Source organism: Coregonus lavaretus (genome assembly GCF_964263955.1).
Source record: "Coregonus lavaretus genome assembly, chromosome: 3".
Lineage (NCBI taxonomy): Eukaryota > Metazoa > Chordata > Actinopteri > Salmoniformes > Salmonidae > Coregonus > Coregonus lavaretus.
The window spans coordinates 75,332,040-75,356,013 of NC_139990.1; the positions used below are offsets into that span (position 1 = coordinate 75,332,040).

Below are 23,974 nucleotides of genomic sequence, written 5' to 3' on the forward strand. Positions count from 1 at the left end.
AAGAGAGAGAGAGAGAGAGAGAGAGAGAGAGAGAGAGAGAGAGAGAGAGAGAGAGAGAGACGTGCCGGGTCAGATCGAGTCATGTTCAACTCCACTCCGCTTGACTCTCTCCAGCATTGTTTGTTTATCCGTTTTCATCGGCATGACTGCTGATGTAACCACAGAAAGGGGCCATCGTTATTTTTTGCAGAGAAGGGACTCAAAAGCGGAAACACCATATTAGACAGATAATATGTATTTTCTTCACTGCTGCTACACTATACTTGCCATGGTCAGTTCATTAATTTCTCTATAGGCCAAAAGGTTTCAAACATTTGCCAGAAACTAGAAGATTGATTATTCTGGATACATAACATCACAGTATCTTCATTTTGAGATGGATGATCGCAGCCTACAGTTCAAACAGGTTCTTAACAGGCTGTATTTTCCAAGAATGGTCAAGTGTGTTGCTGCAACCATTGGCCTGTCTTCAGACTCATCTACTCCTCCTCATCTGCCCATTATTCCCTCCTTCTCCTAAGTGATGCCTCTCCTTGGTAGCCCTGGTGTAATGCTGACTCACACATGAGCCATCACTGGGCTGCATAAGAAGCTGTGAAGCAGCATGTACCAAGACAGAGGGTAGAGAGAAGGAGGACACATAGTTAGAATTAGAAGGAAGAGGAGTGATGTAAAGCAAGCCAAAGGAAGACACATAAAAAAATAAGCCAGAGGAATGCTGTTTATCCCTAGTTTTTCTGCTATAGGAAACTGCCCATGGCCACAGTATTGGTCGTTAAACTGAGTTGATGAATTGTTCTGCTAAAGAGAACATTGATGTGAAAGCTGTTCTGAGGGTGGTGTGATTGGCAGAGCTTGTAATCCTCTCATGTAGTGATATATTTACTGCGATGACTCCCAAGCAAATATAAAGTTGAGAGAAAGAGCGAGCTCGTCAGCGCTTTGCGCACGTCAGGCATTATCGAGGTCATTTTCCCCCTGGCCCCCTGCCCACCCACACGCATTGATAACTTTGTGTGTTGTGTGTGTGTTGTGTTGTGTTGTGTTGTGTGTGTGTGTGTGTGTGTTAATCTTAAATACCCCTCATTGTCAGGCCGTGTAGTGATAGTTCTACAGTGTACCTTTGGCTCCTGTTTGTACAAAGCTGGACTATTATTTACACTTGAAGGTCAGATCCTGCAGAACCGCTTGGAAGTGAATTAAGTCGAAGGGATTGACAGTTCTCAAAAAAAACGCACATTACTCAACTTAATTGCTTTTTGACAGCTCCGCAGAGTTTGCAGAAAATATACATTTAATTTATGGCCCGGTCGCGCCATTGGAAGGCCAATAGAAATCGCCCAGGTACCCACAGTGGCGGCCAATCAATTTGGGTCGGAGTGGGTAGTGACCTGCCACTGAGGGAGTGAAGTTGTGTTGTGTAGTCCAATGGATGATGTACAGTTAGCAGAGACAGTCTCAGTAGGTTAAACTGTAACAAGCCTGGCCACATAGAAACCAGTTTTGCCCTTTTAGTGCTAACCTAGATTTACCAAGGGAGCAATGATAATTAAACAGAGCTAGCTTTGCATGTGATTAACAACAAGGTCTCCCCGTGGCGTACAGTATCTCACTGTTGGAGAACAGTAGAGTTAACACACACACAGTCCTGGATGATCAGGCTCAGCTATTGGCTGGTTACCCTTATGCTATATATTTATTTGTCTTAATACCTAACACCTTCACTGGGCCTTAAATAAAACCTTATACGGACTGCATTAACATCCTATGTTAAATCAATGGGATCAGTATGAGCCTGTTCGATTTTAGCCACTATTATGTATAGCTGAAGCGGTGGGAAAAGTGAGGCATGCTGTGTAGCGACTTAAAGTAGCAGTGAAGTGATACCACTGGAAGGGATTTACCTGGTACTCATTGGGCCAGAAGGTGCTGATAGCCAGCTCCACTTCGTGCCACTGTCGTCCGTGGGACCCCGACATGTTCCATACTGGGCTACCCAGCGGCCCGCCGTTGACCCGAACATACGCCCGCAGTGCCCCTGGACTGTGGCCATCGCGGCTGTACAGGAAGTAGCTGAACTGGACGCAGTGTGTGTCGTTTTCACTAAGCGTCTGCAGCAGGAGCTGGGCGCGATGCCCTGCAGCATGCTGGGAAGAGTTCACCAGCATATAAGAACCTGGAGAGATGAGAGAGAAACAAGGGTAATGTCACACGAGGGTCAGAGATAATGCATGATGTAATGCCATGACCCCAATGTGAGCGATGAAAAAATGTCTGTTTTTGCATCTGCGATTCGCCATTGGTGGGTACATCAATTGATGAACCTGACTCATGCTTCAAGTTCCCTTTGGGTTATGTTACAGTGGTCTGAAGTGTAATTGTAAGCCATGTAAGTTATCCTGAATGTGTTTACAAGTCCTGTATAATTCACTTAGGCCAAAGAATGTACAGTGCCTTGCAAAAATATTCATCCCCCTTGGCGTTTTTCCTATTTTGTTGCATTACAACCTGTAATTTAAATTGATTTTTATTTGGATTTCATGTAATGGACATACACAAAATAGTCCAAATTGGTGAAGTGAAATGAAAAAAATAAATAACGAAAAAGTGGTGCGTGCATATGTATTCACCCCCTTTGCTATGAAGCCCCTAAATAAGATCTGGTGCAAACAATTACCTTCAGAAGTCACATAATTAGTTAAATAAAGTCCACTTGTGTGCAATCTAAGTGTCACATGATCTGTCACATGATCTCAGTATATATACACCTGTTCTGAAAGGCCCCAGAGTCTGCAACACCACTAAGCAAGGGGCACCACCAAGCAAGTGGCACCATGAAGACCAAAGAGCTCTCCAAACAGGTCTGGGACAAAGTTGTGGAGAAGTACAGATCAGGGTTGGGTTATAAAAAAAAAAAAAAAAAACTTTGAACATCCCACGGAGCACCATTAAATACATGATTTAAAAAAATGGAAACAATATGGCACAACAACAAACCTGCCAAGAGAGGGCTGCCAACCAAAACTCACGGACCAGGCAAGGAGGGCATTAAGCAGAGAGGCAACAAAGAGACCAAAGATAACCCTGAAGGAGCTGCAAAGCTCCACAGCGGAGATTGGAGTATCTGTCCATAGGACCACTTTAAGCCGTACACTCCACAGAACTGGGCTTTACGGAAGAGTGGCCAGAAAAAAGTCATTGCTTAAAGAAAAAAATAAGCAAACATGTTTGGTGTTCGCCAAAAGGTATGTAGGAGACTCCCAAAACATATGGAAAAAGGTACTCTGGTCAGATGAGACTAAAATTGAGCTTTTTGGCCATCAAGGAAAACGCTATGTCTGGCGCAAACACAACACCTCTCATCATCCCGAGAACACCATCCCCACAGTGAAGCATGGTGGTGGCAGCATCATGCTGTGGGGATGTTTTTCATCGGCAGGAACTGGGAAACTGGTCAGAATTGAAGGAATGATGGATCGCTCTAAATACAGGGAAATTCTTGAGGGAAACCTGTTTCAGTCTTCCAGAGATTTTGAGACTGGGACGGAAGTTCACCTTCCAGCAGGACAATGACCCTAAGCATACTGCTAAAGCAACACTTGAGTGGTTTAAGGGGAAACATTTAAATGTCTTGGAATGGCCTAGTCAAAGCCCATACCTCAATCCAATTGAGAATATGTGGTATGACTTAAAGATTGCTGTACACCAGCGGAACCCACCCAATTTGAAGGAGCTGGAGCAGTTTTGCCTTGAAGAATGGGCAAAAATCCCAGTGACTAGATGTGCCAAGCTTATAGAGACATACCCCAAGAGACTTGCAGCTGTAATTGCTGCAAAAGGTGGCTCTACAAAGTATTGACTTTGGGCAGGTGAATAGTTATGCATGCTAAGTTTTATTTTTGTTGTTGTCTTATTTCTTGTTTGTTTCACAATAAAAAAATATGTTGCATCTTCAAAGTGGTGGGCATGTTGTGTAAATCAAATGATACAAACCAACCAAAAATCCATTTTTAATTCCAGGTTGTAAGGCAACAAAATAGGAAAGATGCCAAGGGGGGTGAATACTTTCGCAAGCCACTGAAACTGGAGTAGAAGTGCATTTTTCAACCTATTTTAAAAAGGAATAATTCACATTTCTGCTGAGGACCGAATAGAAGCACTAAAGATCTCAATGACACATCCCTCCTAATCTGAGTAACCTCTCTTCAGATGCTAGCCTCATTGAGAACGTTTACATGCCCACCAAAATCCCATTATTATTCGGGATACTCAAGTAGCGCAGGCTAAGTTTTGCATATCATGGGTGTTGTGTCAACTGATTGTCAAACAAATCACTTAAAAAAGTAGGCTTCCTGCGCAGTTCGATCCACCATAATTACATGATAATTTATTTTGCTGATACTCCGTACTGGACCGTATAGCCTACTGGCTACTTTCACCCTTAATTTAGACAACTTTCTGCTTATAATTTCCGACATTTGGACATGTGGTCCTCTGTAGCTCAATTGGTAGAGCATGGCGCTTGTAACGCCAGGGTAGTGGGTTTGATCCCCGGGACCACCCATACCTAAAAATGTATGCACACATGACTGTAAGTCGCTTTGGATAAAAGCGTCTGCTAAATGGCATATTATTATTATTATTATTATTATTTGGTAAGCCATATTATAATTGACGACATTTGGTAGACCATATGATAATTTCCGACGTTTGGTAGGCCATTTGTTTGTCAACTATAGTTAGATACATGCAGCTTCTCTTCTGTCATAACTTGTTGCCCCAGAAATCTAAATGAAGTAGAGCTCACCAGAATAATGTCTTACATTGATAGAATGAATGCATTGGTAATCTATTTAACACCTCTAAATTATTATTTTTCTATTAGGGTCCTTGGAGAAAACGCAATTACTCCAAAACAGTGGAAAGTGGTCCTGTGCAAATTGTCCAAATATCATCAGTTTGACCGATTTTAAGGAAATGAAAAGCTGAGAAAACAATGAAACACAAGTATGATCTGAATTTAGTTCATCTTGGGTGCATATTTTATGTGGTTGAAATACTGTCTGCTTGCATAACAGTGTCACAGATAAGACATTACACATTTTCTCAAAAGATGCTGAAAGAAATAAATCATATTTCTCCACTGCTGTTCCTGAGACAAATTAACATTTGTTGTATCATGTTTTCTGCAATAATGCATAATCCTGCAGGAGTTAATATTATATGACGCTACATGTGAGAGGTTATAGGCCTACAGTCAGTGTCCATATTTCAGTTACTATTACATTTAACCCATATGAACTTAAATTAGGAATTTTCTGTTTATTCATGGCTACAGGGATACTCGTGAGCGGGATATGAAAGGTGTGTGTAAACAGCTTATCCCGAATAAGACCTTAAGTGGGATATGAGCTACTATCCGGAATACTGTGGGCATGTAAACATAGTCATTGTTGGCTTGAGTAAACAGTTTGAGGGGGCCTCTAGAGTTCTGGACAAATCTGCCTTTAAAGCCAGTGTTTTCACTGGAGCGTAAATATACAGTACCAGTCAAAAGTTTGGACTCACCTACTCATGCAATGGTTTTTCTTTATTTTTACTATTTTCTACATTGTAGAATAATAGCGAAAACATCAAAACTATGAAATAACACATATGGAATCATGTAGTAACCAAAAAAGTGTTAAACAAATCAAAATATATTTTATATTTGAGATTCTTCAAAGTAGCCACCCTTTGCCTTGATGACAGCTTTGCACACTCTTGTCATTCTCTCAACCAGCTTCACCTGGAATGCTTTTCCAACAGTCTTGAAGGAATTCCCACATATGCTGAGCACTTGTTGGCTGCTTTTCCTTCACTCTGCGGTCCAACTCATCCCAAACCATCTCAATTGGGTTGAGGTCGGGGGATTGTGGAGGCCAGGTCATCTGATGCAGCACTCCATCACTCTCCTGGAGGTGTGTTTTGAGTCATTGTCCTGTTGAAAAACAAATGATAGTCCCATTAAGCGCAAACCAGATGGGATGGTGTATCGCTGCAGAATGCTGTGGTAGCCATGCTGGTTAAGTGTGCCTTGGATTCTAAATAAATCACAGACAGTATGACCAGCAAAGCACCCCCACACCATCACACCTCCTCCTCCATGCTTCACAGTGGGAACCTCTGCGTCTCACAAAGACACGGCGGTTGGAACCAAAAATCTCACATTTGGACTCATCAGACCAAAGGACAGATTTCCACCGGTCTAATGTCCATTGCTCGTGTTTATTGGCCAAGCAAGTCTCTTCTTCTTATTGGTGTCCTTTTGTAGTGGTTTCTTTGCAGCAATTCGACCATGAAGGCCTGATTCACGCAGTCTCCTCTGAACAGTTGATGCTGAGATGTGTCTGTTACTTGAACTCTGTGAAGCATTTATTTGGGCTGCAATCTGAGGTGCAGTTAACTCTAATGAAATTATCCTCTGCAGCAGAGGTAACTCTGGGTCTTCCTTTCCTGTAGTGGTCCTCATGAGAGCCAGTTTCATCATAGCGCTTGATGGTTTTTGCGACTGCACTTGAAGAAACGTTCAAAGTTCTTGTAATGTTCCATATTGACTGACCTTCATGTCTTAAAGTAATGATGGACTGTCATTTCTCTTTGCTTATTTGAGCTGTTCTTGCCATAATATGGACTTGGTCTTTTACCAAATAGGGCTATCTTCTGTATACCACCCCTACCTTGTCACAACACAACTGATTGGCTGAAATGCATTAAGAAGGAAAGAAAACTTAACTTTTAACAAGGCACACCTGTTAATTGAAATGCATTCCAGGTGACTACCTCATGAAGCTGGTTGAGAGAATGCCAAGAGTGTGCAAAGTGGTCATCAAGGCGAAGAGTGGCTACTTTGAAGAATTTCAAATATAAAATATATTTAGATTTGTTTAACACTTATGTGGTTACTACATGATTCCATGTGTTATTTCATAGTTTTGATGTCTTCACAATTATTCTACAATGTAGAAAATCGTAAAAAATAAAGAAAAACCCTTGAATGAGTAGGTGTGTCCAAACTTTTGACTGGTACTGTATGAACTGAGATACAAGTTTACAGGGGGAGCTGCCTCTGGCAAGCCTTTTTCAATGGGGAAGAGAGAGAGAGAAAAAAATTACAACTCTGTAGCAAATTGCTGAGGAGACAATTTTACATTTCTTGACTTTTTAAATACAGTAGTATATCTCACAAGGTTGAAAAGTAATATAAAGTAATGTTCACCAAGAGACATTGAAGAGAAAGTTAGGAGTTTTTAAAGAATATGGATGTGCAAACACTGACACATGCACGCACACACAGACAGCCATTTAAATAAGCCTGCTATGACTATTTGAAACAAATGGACGAGTAGTCTAGTAGTCTAGATATTTACAGTAGCAAGGTGAGACTGAGGTTAGTGAGGGTAATTACTGATGAAACATGAGTCCACTAAGACCCAGAACTCAAACCCCAAAGTCCCTTGTAATCAGGACAACACAACCTCCTCACCCCTCGCCTAGCATCTGTCCTCCGTCAAGTCTGTCCCCACCAACGTGATTAAAACAACAATGCCAGGAGACCTTCCTGTGTACCAACATAATCAAGGTTGGTGTCTTTGTACTCCATTCAGAAATGTATTTGACTCTGCGAGCTACCAGACAGAATTTGCAGCCTTGGCGGAGCTAGACCTTACAGAGAAGTCAAATATTTTCTAAAGGCATCGTCAGACAGACAGAGAGAGATAATTGTTTAACTACAGTGAGGGAAAAAAGTATTTGATCCCCTGCTGATTTTGTACGTTTGCTCACTGAGAAAGAAATTATCAGTCTATAATTTTAATGGAGATCTTCCATTTCTTGGCAATTTCTCGCATGGAATAGCCTTCATTTCTCAGAACAAGAATAGACTGACGAGTTTCAGAAGAAAGTTATTTGTTTCTGGCCATTTTGAGCCTGTAATCGAACCCACAATTTCTGATGCTCCAGATACTCAACTAGTCTCAAGAAGGCCAGTTTTATTGCTTCTTTAATCAGCACAACAGTTTTCAGCTGTGCTAACATAATTGCAAAAGGGTTTTCTAATCATCAATTAGCCATTTAAAATGATAAACTTGGATTAGCAAACACAATGTGGCATTGGAACAAATGACTGATGGTTGCTGATAATGGGCCTCTGTACGCCTATGTAGATATTCCATTTAAAATCAGCCATTTCCAGCTACAATATCCATTTACAACATTAACAATGTCTACACTGTATTTCTGATCAATTTGATGTTATTTTAATGGACAAAAAAATTGCTTTCCTTTCGAAAACAAGGACATTTCTAAGTGACTCCAAACTTTTGAACGGTAGTGTATATACACTGTAAAATATTAAATGACATTATATTTCATAACATTTTACCCAGTACATTTAGTGTGTTCCCTCAGGCCACTACTCCACTATTACATATTTACAATACAACATCCATGTGTACGTGTGTGTAGAGTGAGTGTCTATATGTATGCGTGTATGTACCTGTGTGTGTCTCTCTTCACAGTCCCCGCTGTTCCACATGGTGTATTTTTACCTGTTTTTTCTAATCTGATTCTACTGCTTGCATCTGTTATGTGATGTGGAATAGAGTTCCATGTAGTCATGGCTCTATGTAGTACAGTGCGCCTCCCATAGTCTGTTCTGGACTGTGAAGAGACCTCTGGTGGCATGTCTTATGGGGTATGCATAGGTGTCTGAGCTGTGTGCTAGTCATTTAAACAGACAGCTCGGTGCTTTCAACATGTCAATACCTCTCACAAAAACAAGCAGTGATGAAGTCAATCTCTCTTCCACTCTGAGCCAGGAGAGACTGACATGCATGTCATCAATGTTAGCTCTCCGTGTACTTTCAAGGGCCAGCCGTGCTGCCCTGTTCTGAGCCAACTGCAATTTTCCCAAGTCCCTCTTTCTGGCACCTGACCACACTACTGAACAGTAGTCTAGGTGCGACAAAACTAGGGCCTGTAGGACCTGCCTTGTTGATAGTGTTGTTAAGAAGCCAGAGCAGCGCTTAATTATGGACATACTTCTCCCCATCTTAGCTACTGTTGTATCAATATGCTCTGACCTTGACAGTCTACAATACGGGGTTACTCCAAGCAGTTTAGTCACCTCAACTTGCTCAATTTCCACATTATTCATTACGAGATGTAGTTGAGGTTAAGGGTTTAGTGAATGATTTGACCCAAATACAATGGGGTCCAGCAACATTAAGGCATTTATATACAATTTAAAATATTACATGACATTACATTTCATAACACTTTTCAACACATTAAGTGTGTTCCCTCAGGCCACTACTCTACTATCACATACTGTATCTACAATACAAAATCCATGTGTATGTGTGTAGAGCGCGTGTCTTATCGTGTGTGTGTGTCTCTCTTCACAGCCCCCGCCGTTCCATAAGGTGTATTTTTATCTGTTTTTTAAAATCTGATACTACTGCTTGCATCAGTTACCTGATGTGGAATAGAGTTCCATGTAGCCATGGCTCTATGTAGTACTGTGCACCTCCCATAGTCTGTTCTTGACTTGGGGATTGTGAAGAGACCTTTGGTGGCATGTCTTGTGGGGTATGCATGGGTGTCCGAGCTGTGTGCTAGTAGTTTAAACAGACACCTCGGTGCATTCATGTCAACACTTCTTACAAAAACAAGTAGTGATGAAGTCAATCTCTCCTCCACTTTGAGCCATGAGAGCTTTAGATGCATATTATTAATATATATGCCCCACAAAGAGAGACAACTTTTGTAACTCCTCTCCAGTAACTCAGTGAATATGAAGTGTCTTTACGAAACCTGATGGAGTGATACTATACTACATGATTCGCAATGCATTACAAAAGAAGAGGAAACATACAGTCCAGTTACTTCTTGACGAGCAGATGGGAGAAACCACTGGCCAATGGCCAGTACACTTTCTTCCCTTGGTTTAGGTTCCACAAATGATCTATTATAAGAAGCGACAGATCTGGACCCCACTTGGACCCCTATGTTAGAGGGGTAGAGTGGTGAGGCCACATATCTAAAGGCCTGAGAGGGGTCTAGTATAACCAAAATCTCCTCCTGTCCAGCCTGCAGTCCCCTGTCAACAGCCCCTGATTTGTGTCTGTGCTCCTGGGGTTGAGATCTCTGCACTCTCAAGGCGCTTTGCTTAATTAGATCTTTCAGAGTCATTCCCGGTTTCTGCACCCAGAGGTACTCGAGGGACTCGTAAAAATAAGAGCGAAGGTGCAGGCAATGTTCTCACAGACTATGCGAAGGGAAATTGTGTGTGCTCTTAGTTTTATACACATGCTTTTAACACGTTTCTGTTGTCTCTGCAAGTTACTGTTATACCTTTGAACCTCCCTTGACGATTGTATGCGATACACTGAAATTCAGTTCAACATGAACTTAATTCAGCATTTTTAAAAATCGCCTTTCGACACCACTATAACAGGCTCACTCAATCAAACTCTCAACAAACCTTCTTTTAACACTCAAACACTTGGCTATTGGCACCATTGTCCCGGATGCTGTCACCTTAATTAAATCCTCCTCAAAGGAGTCTGGAAACATATGACTTGGAAGATGCAAGGTGCACCTTTTGGCCAATTTGTCTCTTTGTCATCTCTGACTGTGGTGAGATATTTTGGGAGGTGGTGGGTGAGTCCATCTCTCAGCCATGGCGCTTTGCCCAACGCTCTCCACCGTGCCTGTCTGTTTCAGGGGGGACATGAAAGTGAATGCACAGCTTGCCAGCAGGACTACAAGGACAAGAACCAATCACAGCAAGATTGAGAGAATGGAGAGGTAATAATGGAAAGGAGGAATGTGCAGTCCACTCTCTCGACTGAAGCGTAATGTTCCTTGATTCTCATTGAGTTAAAGCCCTGAAAAGATGTGCTGCATGTGTAGCTCGTTCAGAAGGTTGATAGACACGGACATACAACAAGTACTGACCTCGCTTCAAGATGTTGCACAGGTCTAAGGATTGACCCTGGGGGACTGTGAAATACGACAACTTTAGATAACTTGAATGCTGCAGTGATGGACATGCTGTTCAACTCTAACCTTGAGCTCCATCCATTTACTTTCAAATCATAGCACACATTGTGAAGAACATCTTTAGAAGCAGCGCGCTATTGGAATTCTTGTTATCTTCCACCAACTCATTATCCCAGCAAAGAGCTGGGGTCAACACAACCTCCACTGGCTCTCCTTTAAACACAGCACATGATGATTAAGGGGAAAACCACCGCCTCTCATGAAACAGCATTCATCTGGCTTTTCTGAAAAGCCGAACCTGTCATCGCTTATCATTATCAACTCGATGATTATACACTTCCTCTTTCACCTTTTAATATGAGCTTGACACCTGATACTAGCCTATTCATCAATTCACAAGAGAGGATTCTAGGTTTTTATGTTTCTAAAATAGCTTGCCTGGTTTAATGCTTGACTTCACATCTTCGTTGCCAACTTTGAGCCTCAAGACTTACCTTAAAAGGACGAAGGACTCGACATTCTGCCTAAATAATGTATGTCAACAGAAAGGCCATAACAACATTTAGATAGTTCATAACTGGACCATATACAGTATGTGTGACATGTCTTATGCTGCTATTATGACAGGTGAGTTATACATGTTATGTGGAATATTACTTAGAGTGACATTATGCATTGCCATATTGTATAAATTGTTGTGGGAGTACAAAATAATTTGAGCTAACCAACCAACACTAGTATCATTAGCATTCATGCTGAGAGTCATTTTCTCCTTGTAAAATAAATATGTAAATATTTACTCACTAGACATTGACTAACAAAGGTTTTTAGAATTGATGTTAGCTTCAACAAAGTTTCCTCCTGTTTGTCTCTATGCCAAATTAACAATAACAGTTTCAAGTAAATAGAAGGGAACACTTTGGCATTCACTGATTTTGAATGTCATACTGTATATTGTTTAGATAGGCATTAGAGACTTACAGAAATCCTCAAATAAAGAGTTGGCACCGGTTCAATCCATCTCCATGACAATCTCACTGATAAATATGGACTTGAAAGAGTGGGATGGATGATGCATATTCTGTCTATTACAGGTTATACATATACAACAGCACCCGGAATAATAACCCAAAGTTACATTCAACATAATTCCAGGATATTACTTTTTGAGGTTAGAAAAGCTGCGCTTGTGAGAAAAACTTTGACAATAAGTGCCTTGTCCTACTTTTATTTAAGCAGTGAACTGTTGACCTATAATGTTCTTACTCTAAAACAATCTTCACTGAATAACATTAACAGCGATGAGTTACACAATAGAGAGAAAAATGAAATAGAGAGAATGGTAAGTACTTAAAAATATATATTTACTGCTTGAATAACTAGTGTTAGCTCCAAACCTGGCAATATGTTACAAAGACAGAACTCCCCTCCCCCCAAAACATACTGTCTCATCAACTGATGGAAGAAATAGGCGTACTGGACCAACAAGCAAAATCTGAATGCATGCTTGTTTATGTGTATGTATGATCTTCTGAACTGAATTATGTTCACCAGGAGTAAATGAGTGTTGTTATCATGTTGTCCTTGTTGAAGAGAGAACTCTCCTGATATCTAATGAGCTACTATTCATACATTCTGTTATCATCTGCATGTGACTCACAGCCACACCCAGGCATATACAATAACTCCTCCACCGCCTGAACATACAGTACACACACACCCATGCACGCACTCACCCACTTGCACCCACATGCATGCACACACACAAGCACACACACACACACACACACGCACATAAACATACACTCACGAATGCACAAACACACACACATACATGCACCCACAGTAACACACTCAGACACAGAGATATATAATGCATTATGACCTTTTATGAATTATGATTCAAAAGCACGCAAAATCGGATAAAGCCACATTCATCCCCTGCTGATCCTCCCAAGGGTGTAGGAACATGCATAACAAGATTAGGACAGATCCAGCACATCATAACTCACATGGGGCACTGCAGGAGCCAGACCCTGGTCACAGGCTGTACTGGGGGATGCTATCTGAGGCACGCCACAATGACAAGGAGGAAGGGAGCAAGAGAGAGCGAGAGAGAGAGAGAGATCCCTGGTGGGTAGGAGAGAATACCACACTGAGATAAGGAGTAGTCTGAGAAACTATGAATAGAGTGAATGAGAGAGAAAGGTATAATAAGGTTAAGGGTGGCAGGTAGCTTAGTGGTTAAGAGCATTGTGCCAGTAACCGAAAGGTCGCTGGTTCTAATCCCCGAGCCAACTAGGTGAAAAATCTGTCGATGTGCCCTTGAGCAAGGCACTTAACCCTAATTGCTCCTGTAAGTCGCTCTGGATAAGAGCGTCTGCTAAATGACTAAAATGTAAGAGGAGAAAGAAAGACAGTGGATTGACGTAAAAGCAAACAGTGGTGAAAATAAAATGCAGTGATTCTCCCATTGAATAAATATATATAAATACAGGGGCAATCTCAGAGCAAGGGCAAAGACGCTTTTCATTTCTCCTCCCATCTGAATTCTCTGAAGCCTCTCTCTATTTGACCCCAACAACAAGGCGTTGCTCCTCTCTGACATCAAGGTTGGAAGAGAGGCACTCGTAAACATATCAAGAAACGGGAGCGATAGAGAGTTCTGAATACATTTGAATCAATAGATGCTTTTGCCTCTGAGACTCTTAATAACCTTTTACTGCATTGGGCTAAATCAGGGTCAAACAGAGTGACTCTTGGTAGTATTAAACAAATCTATTTTGAAACAAAAGTATACACCTCACACATGGTTATGTGCACCTGTACCATGTCAGATATAGAGGTGACATTTATTCCATTTTGAGTTTGCATCCCAATATTACACTTTATATACATCACAGAAGACTGAAATATAACAAAACTGTTTCATCGTAAAACAAAAACAAAACTGTATTATTTATGAAATTATGAACAATATTAATAACATTCCACCCATGAGGCCAAAGAGGGCGCTTTTGGTCATTGAATGCAGGAAAGGGCTACAGGGATCCTCGGGTGCTTGATGTACTGGCTGTGCTGTTTCTATTAGTCTGTGGCTGTGTGACCAGCTCACATGTCATGCTGACCGGCCTTAATGTTCCTCTCTTCGCCCAGGCATTTTCATCCTGCCCACTGCACATTTCCTCAGAAGGTCACCTGGGATTTCAGATCTCAGAGGAGGAATCAGCCTGCGTGCTGTTCCTGTCTGTTTCTTTTTCTGAGCGTCCATCTGCAGTAACCTTCAGCTCTCTACTACATGAGGGAGTGAGCTGTGGTCATTGGCTGGAAACGCACAGCCATTTTCTTGTTTGGACATTTTCTTCTTCATGTTTGCTCTGTTGGGTCTCTGCAAACCCACTCACACATTCGCTTCAGCGGTGACATTGTCTGTGCCGCAGTAGGTTTTCATTCAACGTTATTTTAATCACAAAACATAAATGCTGCCTTTACATCATATTCCATGAACATGTTGTTGTTTAAAAGCAAGCTTTGTCTTTTAGAGTAACGTGGGTGAATAAAATGGTTATTTTATTTCCTTTGGTATTCGCCAACCTCATCTCTTCTCTTAATGGATGTCTCAGCACTAGACTGTGACTGGAACTGTTTAATGCAAGTTGAGCGGGGGCTCGCTGTAAAAGGGAGCCTGGTGAGAATGTCCAATTTTCGTAGTTAATGGAAGATCACACGCAGGGACAGCAATGCGACTCAGTGATGACGGTGGCCTAACCGCCTAGGAACAGAACAGTCAAAGTTCTCTATTGACAGAGTCCCCGTTTCGATGGGAAAGACAGACGACAGTGGAGCCATTCATGTAAGGACATCTGCATCTCAGAGATGCCACCATGTGGTACTGTAACAGTGAGCCTCTGAGAACAACCTTGTTTAGCACAACTGTGGCAGGCAAATGTTGTCAAAGAGCTCAAAACCTGATTTACTACCATAGAGTATTCATCATAGCCCATCTCCACCTTTCCCACCTCCCTCCCCACCCACCCTAGAATGTTTGTTTGTAGTTCTCGGCCGATGTTTGGTTATCTCTACCTCCTACACCGCAGAGGTGTTTGATCCTTATTTCCATATTGTTCATCATCGAGAGTGCTTTGTTTTTACAGTAAACAAGCATGATGTCATGATGATCTGCTTCGAAGTGCTTCACAAAGCGCCTGGAAAGAGAACAACAAAGCACTGAAGACGTGTGTGCACCCACTAAGTCCTTCATGTATTCAAATCATCTGGTGACAATGCCTTCAAACATCCCGTCACATACAGAAACACACACACAAACATGTTACAGTACATACATAAGCAGGATCAAATACATACAGGGCCTTCAGAAAGTATATGTTTTTAGAAATCATAGACATTTATTGAAATTGAAATGCAGAAATTTCAAATGTACATAAGTATTCACACCCCTGAGTCAATACATGTTAGAATCACATTTGGCGGACCTCCCGAGTGGCGCAGTGGTCTAAGGCGCAGTGCTAGAGGCGTCACTACAGATCCGGGTTCGATCCCGGGCTGTGTCACAGCCGGTCGCGACCGGGAGACCCATGAGGCGGTGCACAAATTGCCCAGCGTTGTCCGGGTTAGGGTTAGGGGAGGGTATGGCCGGCCGGGATGTCCTTGTCCCATCGCGCTCTAGCGACTCCTGTGGCGGGACGGGCGCATACACGCTGACACAGTCGCCAGTCGGACGGTGTTTCCTCCGACACATTGGTGCGGTTGGCTTCCGGGTTAAGCGAGCAGTGTGTCAAGAAGCAGTGCGGCTTGGCAGGGTCTTGTTTCGGAGGACGCATGGCTCTCGACCTTCGCCTCTCCCGAGTCCGTACGGGAGTTGCAGCGATGGGACAAGACTGTAACTACCAATTAGGGTGAAAAGTAATTTATATTTTTATAGAATCACCTTTGGCAGCGATTACAGCTGTGAGTCTTTCTGAATAAGTCTCTAAGAGCTTTGCACACCTGGATTGTACAATATTTGCACATTATTCTTTAAAAAAAAATTCAAGCTCTGTCAAGTTGGTTGTTGATCATTGCTAGACAGCCATTTTCAAGTCTTGCCATAGATTTTCAAGCCGATTTAGGTCAAAACTGTAACTAGGTCAGTCAAGAACATTCAGTGTCGTCTTGGTAAGCAACTCCAGTGTACTCCAGTGTATATTTGGCCTTGTGTTTTAAGTTATTGTCCTACTGAAAGGTGAATTTGTCTCCCAGTGTCTGTTGGAAAGCAGACTGAACCAGGTTTTCATCTAGGATTTTACCTGTGCTTAGCTCTATTCCGTTTATTTTTATCCTAAAAAACTCTCCCGTCCTTGCCGGTGACAAGCATACCCATAACATGTTGCTGCCACCACCATGCTTGAAAATATGAAAAGTGGTACTACATCTTTTTGCAGTATTACTTTAGTGCCTTGCTGCAAACAGCATGCATGTTTTGGAATATTTTTATTCTGTACAGGCTTCCTTCTTTTCACTGTCGTTTAGGTTAGTTTTGAAGAGTAACTACAATGTCGTTGATCAACCCTCAGTTTTCTCCTATCACAGCCATTAAACTCATTGGCCCCATGGTGAAATCCCTGAGTGGTTTCATTCCTCTCCGGCAACTGATTTAGGAAGGGCGTCTGTATCTTTGTAGTGACTGGGTGTTTTGATACACCATCCAAAGTCTAATTAATAACTTCACCATGCTCAAAGGGATATTCAATGTCTGCTTTTATTTTTGATAGGCATTGGAAAACCTCCCTGGTGTTTGTGGTTGAATCTGTGTTTGAAATTGACTTCTTGACTAAGGGTCCTTACAGATAATTGTATGTGTGGGGTATAGAGCTGAGGTAGTCATTACAAAATTATGTTAAACGCTATTATTGCACACAGAGTGAGTCCATGCAACTTATTATGTGACTTGTTAAGTAGTTTTTTACTCCTGAACTTACTTAGGCTTGCCATAACAAAGGGGTTGAATACTTATTGACTCAAGACATTTGAGCTTTTCATTTTGTATTAATTTGTAAAAATGTCTAAAAACATAATTCCACTTTGAAATTAAGGGGCATTGCGTGTAGGCCAGTGTCACAAAATCTCAATTTAATCAATTTGAAATGCAGGTTGTAACACAACAAAATGTTTAAAAAGTCAATTATTTGACACTGCATGTCAAATAATTTCAAAAACGTCCGCTGTTACAATGAAACCAATGTAATAGTCCCAAAAGTGCAAAATCCAATCTTGCCTCATTACTTGTGTATGTACAACTCTTAGAGGACTAGGTTGTAGCTAATCATAAGTATGCCCTTATGCTAAATGAGTCAGGAAAACATTGTTACCAGATAAATGTATTAAGCTATTATTAATGTTTTCTCGGCCTTACTTCTTGCCTTTGCCTTAGAGACATAATAACATAGTCTGAATATACTTTCTAAACACACAAGGGAAACACTGTAACAACCACAATCAAATAAAATCCTTTATGATTTACAGTATGCACAATTTCAACACTCCAAGGATTAGCACACACTTTCCCCCTCCTTTCAAATCTGGTCTGTCCTCCCTTAGTGAACGTTCTATCTCCAAAGCCTTCCACAGCATAGATTTATGCTACAGTAGCTCTCTGTAAGAAAATGTGGCCATAGTCTGAAAGAAAGGTTTATAATCCAGCTCATTACAAAACCCCTTCCAAAGCAAAAACATAATTTCATAAATTGAGCAAAAGGCAAAAGTACTGAAGAGATTAATTATGTTCATTCTCTAACCTTCATCTTCAGCAAATGATTGGGAAGACAATTGATGTGCCAGATGAGAGAGTGAAATAGAGAGATTAATAGATCTATGCAGTGCTATCATTAATATTTGTGAATATGCAGTAGGTCTCACAAAGCAAAGCTTCCTCCATTACTCTCCTTTTTTCTCCCTGTTCCAAGCCTAACCAAATAGTATGGTAGATAATTATGTCTTTAGCCCAACAGTACTCTTATGTATCATATTTTTTATTTGTGGAAATCTCAGGTAAAATAGATGTTTTACAACCATACCACACTTACTGGTTCAGGTATAAAATGTAGTCATAAAGCAAACACATCCAAAACACAGGCACTGAAACAAACACACGCACACACAGGCACATACAGGCACGCAGACACAGGCATTGAAATGTCCGAAATGAGATTGGAGGTGAAAAATATCTGTGTTGGGTGTATGGGAGCCTTCTCCATTGCACAGCAATCGATAGAGCAGCATCAGGTCAAGGGGTACTGACAGGCCTTCCGTTCCAGAGCCTGACACATCCCCTGCGGGTGTGTGACCCAATCTGATTCGCACCGTCCTCACTCACTTTATCACTCCCTCGCTCTGTCTCTCTCTCGCCCATTGCTTTTCTCTATAGCTACCCCTCAAGCATCTTCTCTCTCCTAGCCTCTCTCCTATTTGAAACACACAACTCAGTAAAGGCATTTACATTTTCTGTTCTTCAAAACAATTTTCCCCTCATAGCCGTGATATTTCCCAATGACAAGATGTTTTTAGTCTGACAGACATTTAATGGTCTCCCTACGGCTTGCACAATCATTCTCCCTGCTGCGTGTTTTTTTTATATTTTTTTAGGGAAGTCATATTGAGACTGAAGTCTCTTTTACAAATGAACCCTGCACAATACAACACCAAGCATATCAATAGGCAAGCACAGACAAACATAAATATACATGTACACAATATACAAAAAAATATTTACATTAACATACAAAACACAGTCAACTAAAACTCTTCTCTCTATCTCTCTCTCTCTGTTAATTTCTATAATTCCACACTGCATTCCTTTATATACCACGCTCATCTCCCTCTCTCCTCTCCTCCCTCTCTGTCTTTCCTCTCCCAGGGACCCTTCTTCTCCAGAGGGGTCAGACTGGCAGAGCATATTGTCTCTGAGCACCACAGAGACTTCAGAAGTGGGAGAACAGTGTCACAAGGTCGATCATTATTATTTATATTATTATTATTATTATTACTTTTCTTTTATGTCTCTATTTTCTTTCCAAAGCATGTTACAAATAAAATGTGATTTCATTCATGTAGACTGCACGGAGCATACCCTTACAAAAATGAATTTGTTGCTGCAAACTTCCGCAAGTTTGTGGCAAATTTGATGCAAACTAAATAGTGTGGCACAAAATGTTGCCAGAAGTTTGCAAACGTTTGCCACTGGTGGTGAATCTGCAGCAAACCTTTGGCAACAATAATATGTATTGTGGCAAACAGTTCACCAGATGTTTTTTTTTTTTCTGGCAGAGAATTCTCTGAAGGTTTTATTTGAATCTGTGGCAAACCTGTGGCAGCAACATTTATTGCCACTAGTGGCAAACAGTTTACCAGAAGCCCTTTCTGGTGAGCACATGACTTCCAATACCAGTAACAGTTGATGACCAATCAAGGGGATTAGAAACATCTAGAAACTAAGCTATCTAACTAGCTACAGTACCTACCAAAGTTGTCCGGTGAGTGTCTAACTTCCTAATAAACTTTAACATGTTATTAGCAAAATTATGCCTAGTTAGCAATGTCATGTTTTATGGGATAGAGTGAAACACATTTTGTTGATACCAGTTTCAATCTGTCAGTGCCACTGACTAAGTGGCTAGCGCTTAGCTAGCTAACGTTAGCGCTCATATTTTTGCACAATTCATCTGATAGCTAACTAATGATTTGCCTAAACACTTATATTTTTAGGTGAATACGTTGCTGTCTTTAATACCAATATGCATGTCAATATGCTAGTGTCACGGTTCAATAGCATGTTAGCTAGCACAACAGCTAAGGTAGCAAAGTTGTGCACAGAATTGGAGGGAAATAAGCTTTTTGTGCATATGGAACATTTCTGGGATCTTTTATTTCAGCTCATGAAACATGGGACCAACACTTTACATGTTGCATTTATATTTTTGTTCAGTGTAAATGCATGTATTATTCTCATAAATGTAGCCCATACGTTCATTCTTTGTAACAATTTGATCTTTCATTGCTATAAACTAGTAGCTAGCTAGTTGGGTTGTTTTCTGTAAATACAGCAAGGTTGGGTTGTTGGTGCTGGGTTATTAAGGTTGGGCTATGGACATTTGACCCAGCCAGTGGGTTAATTCTCCCGCCACCAGTGCGTGAAGTCCACCAGAAGACTTGCAAGTATTCTAGTTCTAGTGTATCTGAGTGACTGATGAGTGGAAAATGGCTAACGTTATTTAGACAGACTAAGGGTGTTTTGGCTGACTGAAAGTAACAAACATGACAAATTATGAATTTGATGGTCATTCAGGTTAAATAGATTGTCCTATCATAATTAGGTAGCTAGATAACGTTAGGTTGAGCTTTAGCTAGCTAGCCATGCTCACGACCCTAGCTTACTGAAGAATTGTTGCAGAATACATGTCAGTGTCTGTAACGGTAGCTACTTTAGCTAGCTTAGTCTGACACGTCTTCTGGACTGTCTCGGACACCGTTTCACTCGTTAGCTAAGTTAGCTGACTAGCTAAGTTACCATAGCTAGATTTTACTTATTTTCCATCTGGGTTAATTTAACCAAGCTATTTGGCAGGCTTATCTAATGCTTGCATAGTGATTTATTGAGTAAGCTAGCGTTACTGTACTGATTTTCAATGGTGTCTGACAGTGGCAGTTTTAGTCGGACTTGTGAAGTTGAGGAGGATGGATGCAAATTCTGTTAGCTAGCTAACGTTAGAGTTTACCTTAAATTTGATGTAGCCAAGTTAGTTTAGCTAGCTAGCTTTGTTTCTAACATTTAATTATTTGTATACTTTAATGCAGAGTTCAAGGACAATTCATGGACAGCTTTGTAAAGATACGCTGAATGAGTGGAACCTGGTCTCTTTGATGGCAAAGTTTGAGGGTAAGTAAAACTGAGAAATTCAGTTTTGAGAGTGAGGGGACAGAGCTATGGGGGGGGGGGGGGACTGATTTTCATTGACCCTGTGTAAAACAGCATCTAAATCTTCTGTCATCGATAACCAATAGTACAGCCTTAATGGAAACTTGAAGGACTTAACTTTACCAGCGCTTCCAAGGACCATGCAGCCACTTTGGGACTCGGTACATTACATGCACAGCTACCATAGATAGTCTGGCCTTCAGTTTGACCATACTTGCTTTATTGGTCATTTGCACAGATATTTTGTCACAGTGAGCAACTTGACACATACATAACAGGCTGGGAGCAGCTCATGGGTACTTAGGGGTAAAGCAGTAGGTAGCATACAGATATATTGTAGCTGGGAACCCTCTGGCTGATGGATCACTGACAAGCAGATTTCCCTGCCTTTCTAACCTTGAAGCGTCTGCTGCCCCTAGCGGTTAAGAGCGTTGGGCCAGTAACTGATAGTTCGCTGGTTCGAATCTCCAAGCCAGCAAGGTGGAAAAATCTACCGTTCTGCCCTTGAGCAAGGCAGTTAACCCAACAACAATTGCTTCCCGGGTGCCGAAGACGTGACTGTCGATTAAGGCAGCCCCCCGCACCACTCTGATTCAGGAGACACTTTTCAGTTTAATGCATTCATCACGGTATGCATTCATACCCTCTCTTTTGCAGCAAAAGAGATGGACCAGGAAACCCTCTTGCTTTTGGACGACTCGGCTATAGCCTGAAGTTAACGAACACGCAGTGAGTATTCTGTAAATGCCACCTTTTTTATATATGAGGGAAGGTCCTCGGGACACACATGAATACATAGGACTGTGGACACACCAAGCGACACACCAAGCTTGAGCAGTAGCCGGGTCTTGCCACGTACATGTTGAAAGATTTGTTGTGTTTTTTGAAAACTGATTGTTAAAAGGAATTTATAATTAATTGAATACTTTGTGCTCACAACAGAGTCAAATGTGAGAGGGCAGCCCAGATGACCAAGTGGCAACATCTGGCCGTCAAACCAGGTTGCGGCATACATGAAGGAGACCGTGATCCAGAGGGCTCAGTGGACCAGACAGAATGGGGCCAAGACAGTCGAGATAGTCCGAGAGTATCCGCATCTGCTGGATACTCCAGGCATGGTGGGTTAATCTTTTTACAAAAACATTACACTTGAATTTGATTCTGTTTGATGTGATTAACTAGACTGGCGCAGGGAGAGCTGTGACCACACTGGTCTAGCTTTGCACTTGGCTAGCTAACAGTAGCTGCTAGGGGTAAGTCATAACCTACATTTGTGTTTAGTTTTTACATATTGGTAGCCAGAGTCGTTCAAGGAATTCGGGACATGGGTGACTAGTTAACGTTAGCTTGGCTCTCTCTGTGTGTTCGTGCCGTGAAAGGAGGGGTTTCTTCTTTGTCTGAAAGCAATGGCTAGCTAGTATGCTAACTATTCTAGCTAACTAACTGGCTGAATAAGTTGACGACGGACTCGCTCAAGCTGTCGGGACTAACCCACAACGTTAGACACGGACACGAACGATCTGCTTGGCGTGTTGACACACTGGTGGTTTGTTGTGGCCGAGTATTGGTGCTAAACCGTGTTGTTGGAGTCCGGCATGCTAGCTGGCTGTGGCGTCTTATGACTAGGTGCCCTGGACGATTTTAACGGAAGAATACTGTACCAAGTTAGCTAGCTGAATAAACTAAGTTAGTCTATTCCTAGAAAACATTGAACCGCTGTAGTTTACAACAATTATAGTTTCTGAGGTGGAAGTTGGGAGAGTTATATTTGGGTGTTGTGGTGAGGGAGGCCCCGCTCTCTCCTTTCCCAGATGTTTAGTTCATTTCATTCCGATCTCCTTTGCATTATTGTAGCCATTTTCTGTAGCCTGTCAACTATGCCTCTGTCTATCCCTGTTCTCTCCTCTCCGCACAGGCTATACAAAAGCCTCACACCGCGTGGCTGCTGCCTCTCTAACCTGGTGGTCCCTGCACGCACCACCTACGTGGAGTTCCAGGTCTCAGGCAGCCTCTGGAACTGCCGTTCTGAGTTCATCTCAGCCTATGCTACCCTCCAGTCCCTCGACTTCTTGGCGCTGACGGAAACATGGATTACCACTGAAAACACTGCTACTCCTACTGCTCTCTCCTCGTCTGACCATGTGTTCTCGCATACCCCGAGAGCATCTGGTCAGCGGGGTGGTGGCACAGGAATCCTCATCTCTCCCAAGTGGACATTCTCTCTTTTTCCCCTGACCCATCTGTCTATCTCCTCATTTGAATGCCATGCTGTCACAGTCACTAGCCCATTTAAGCTTAACATCCTTGTCATTTATCGCCCTCCAGGTTCCCTTGGAGAGTTCATCAATGAGCTTGACGCCTTGATAAGTTCATTTCCTGAGGATGGCTCACCCCTCACAGTTCTGGGGGACTTCAACCTCCCTACGTCTACCTTTGACTCATTTCTCTCTGCCTCCTTCTTTCCACTCCTCTCCTCTTTTGACCTCACCCTCTCACCGTCCCCTCCTACTCACAAGGCAGGCAATACGCTTGACCTCATCTTTACTAGATGCTGTTCTTCTACTAATCTCACTGCAACTCCCCTCCATGTCTCCGACCACTACTTTGTATCCTTTTCTCTCTCGCTCTCCTCCAACACTACTCACTCTGCCCCTACTCAGATGGTAATGCGCCGTCGCAACCTTTGCTCTCTCTCTCCCGCTACTCTCTCCTCTTCCATCCTATAATCTCTTCCCTCTGCTCAATCCTTCTCCCTCCAATCTCCTGATTCTGCCTCCTCAACCCTCCTCTCCTCCCTTTCTGCATCCTTTGACTCTCTATGTCCCCTATCCTCCCGGCCGGCACGGTCCTCCCCTCCAGCTCCGTGGCTTGATGACTCATTGCGAGCTCACAGAACAGGGCTCCGCGAGCTCACAGAACAGGGCTCCGGGCAGCCGAGCAGAAATGGAGGAAAACTAG

General features: G+C 42.1%; 1 protein-coding gene across 1 annotated transcript in view; it reads right to left on the bottom strand.

Annotated features, from left to right (window-relative positions):
* The window catches only part of LOC311122512 (receptor-type tyrosine-protein phosphatase U-like), a 241,492-nt gene that overhangs the window by 159,167 nt on the left and 58,351 nt on the right, over nt 1–23,974 (bottom strand). Inside the window, exon 2 of the mRNA XM_084158074.1 lies at nt 1,905–2,176. Coding sequence (XP_084014200.1) covers nt 1,905–2,168 — 264 coding nt within the window. The 5' untranslated portion in view covers nt 2,169–2,176. The remainder of the gene's footprint in view (nt 1–1,904; nt 2,177–23,974) is intronic.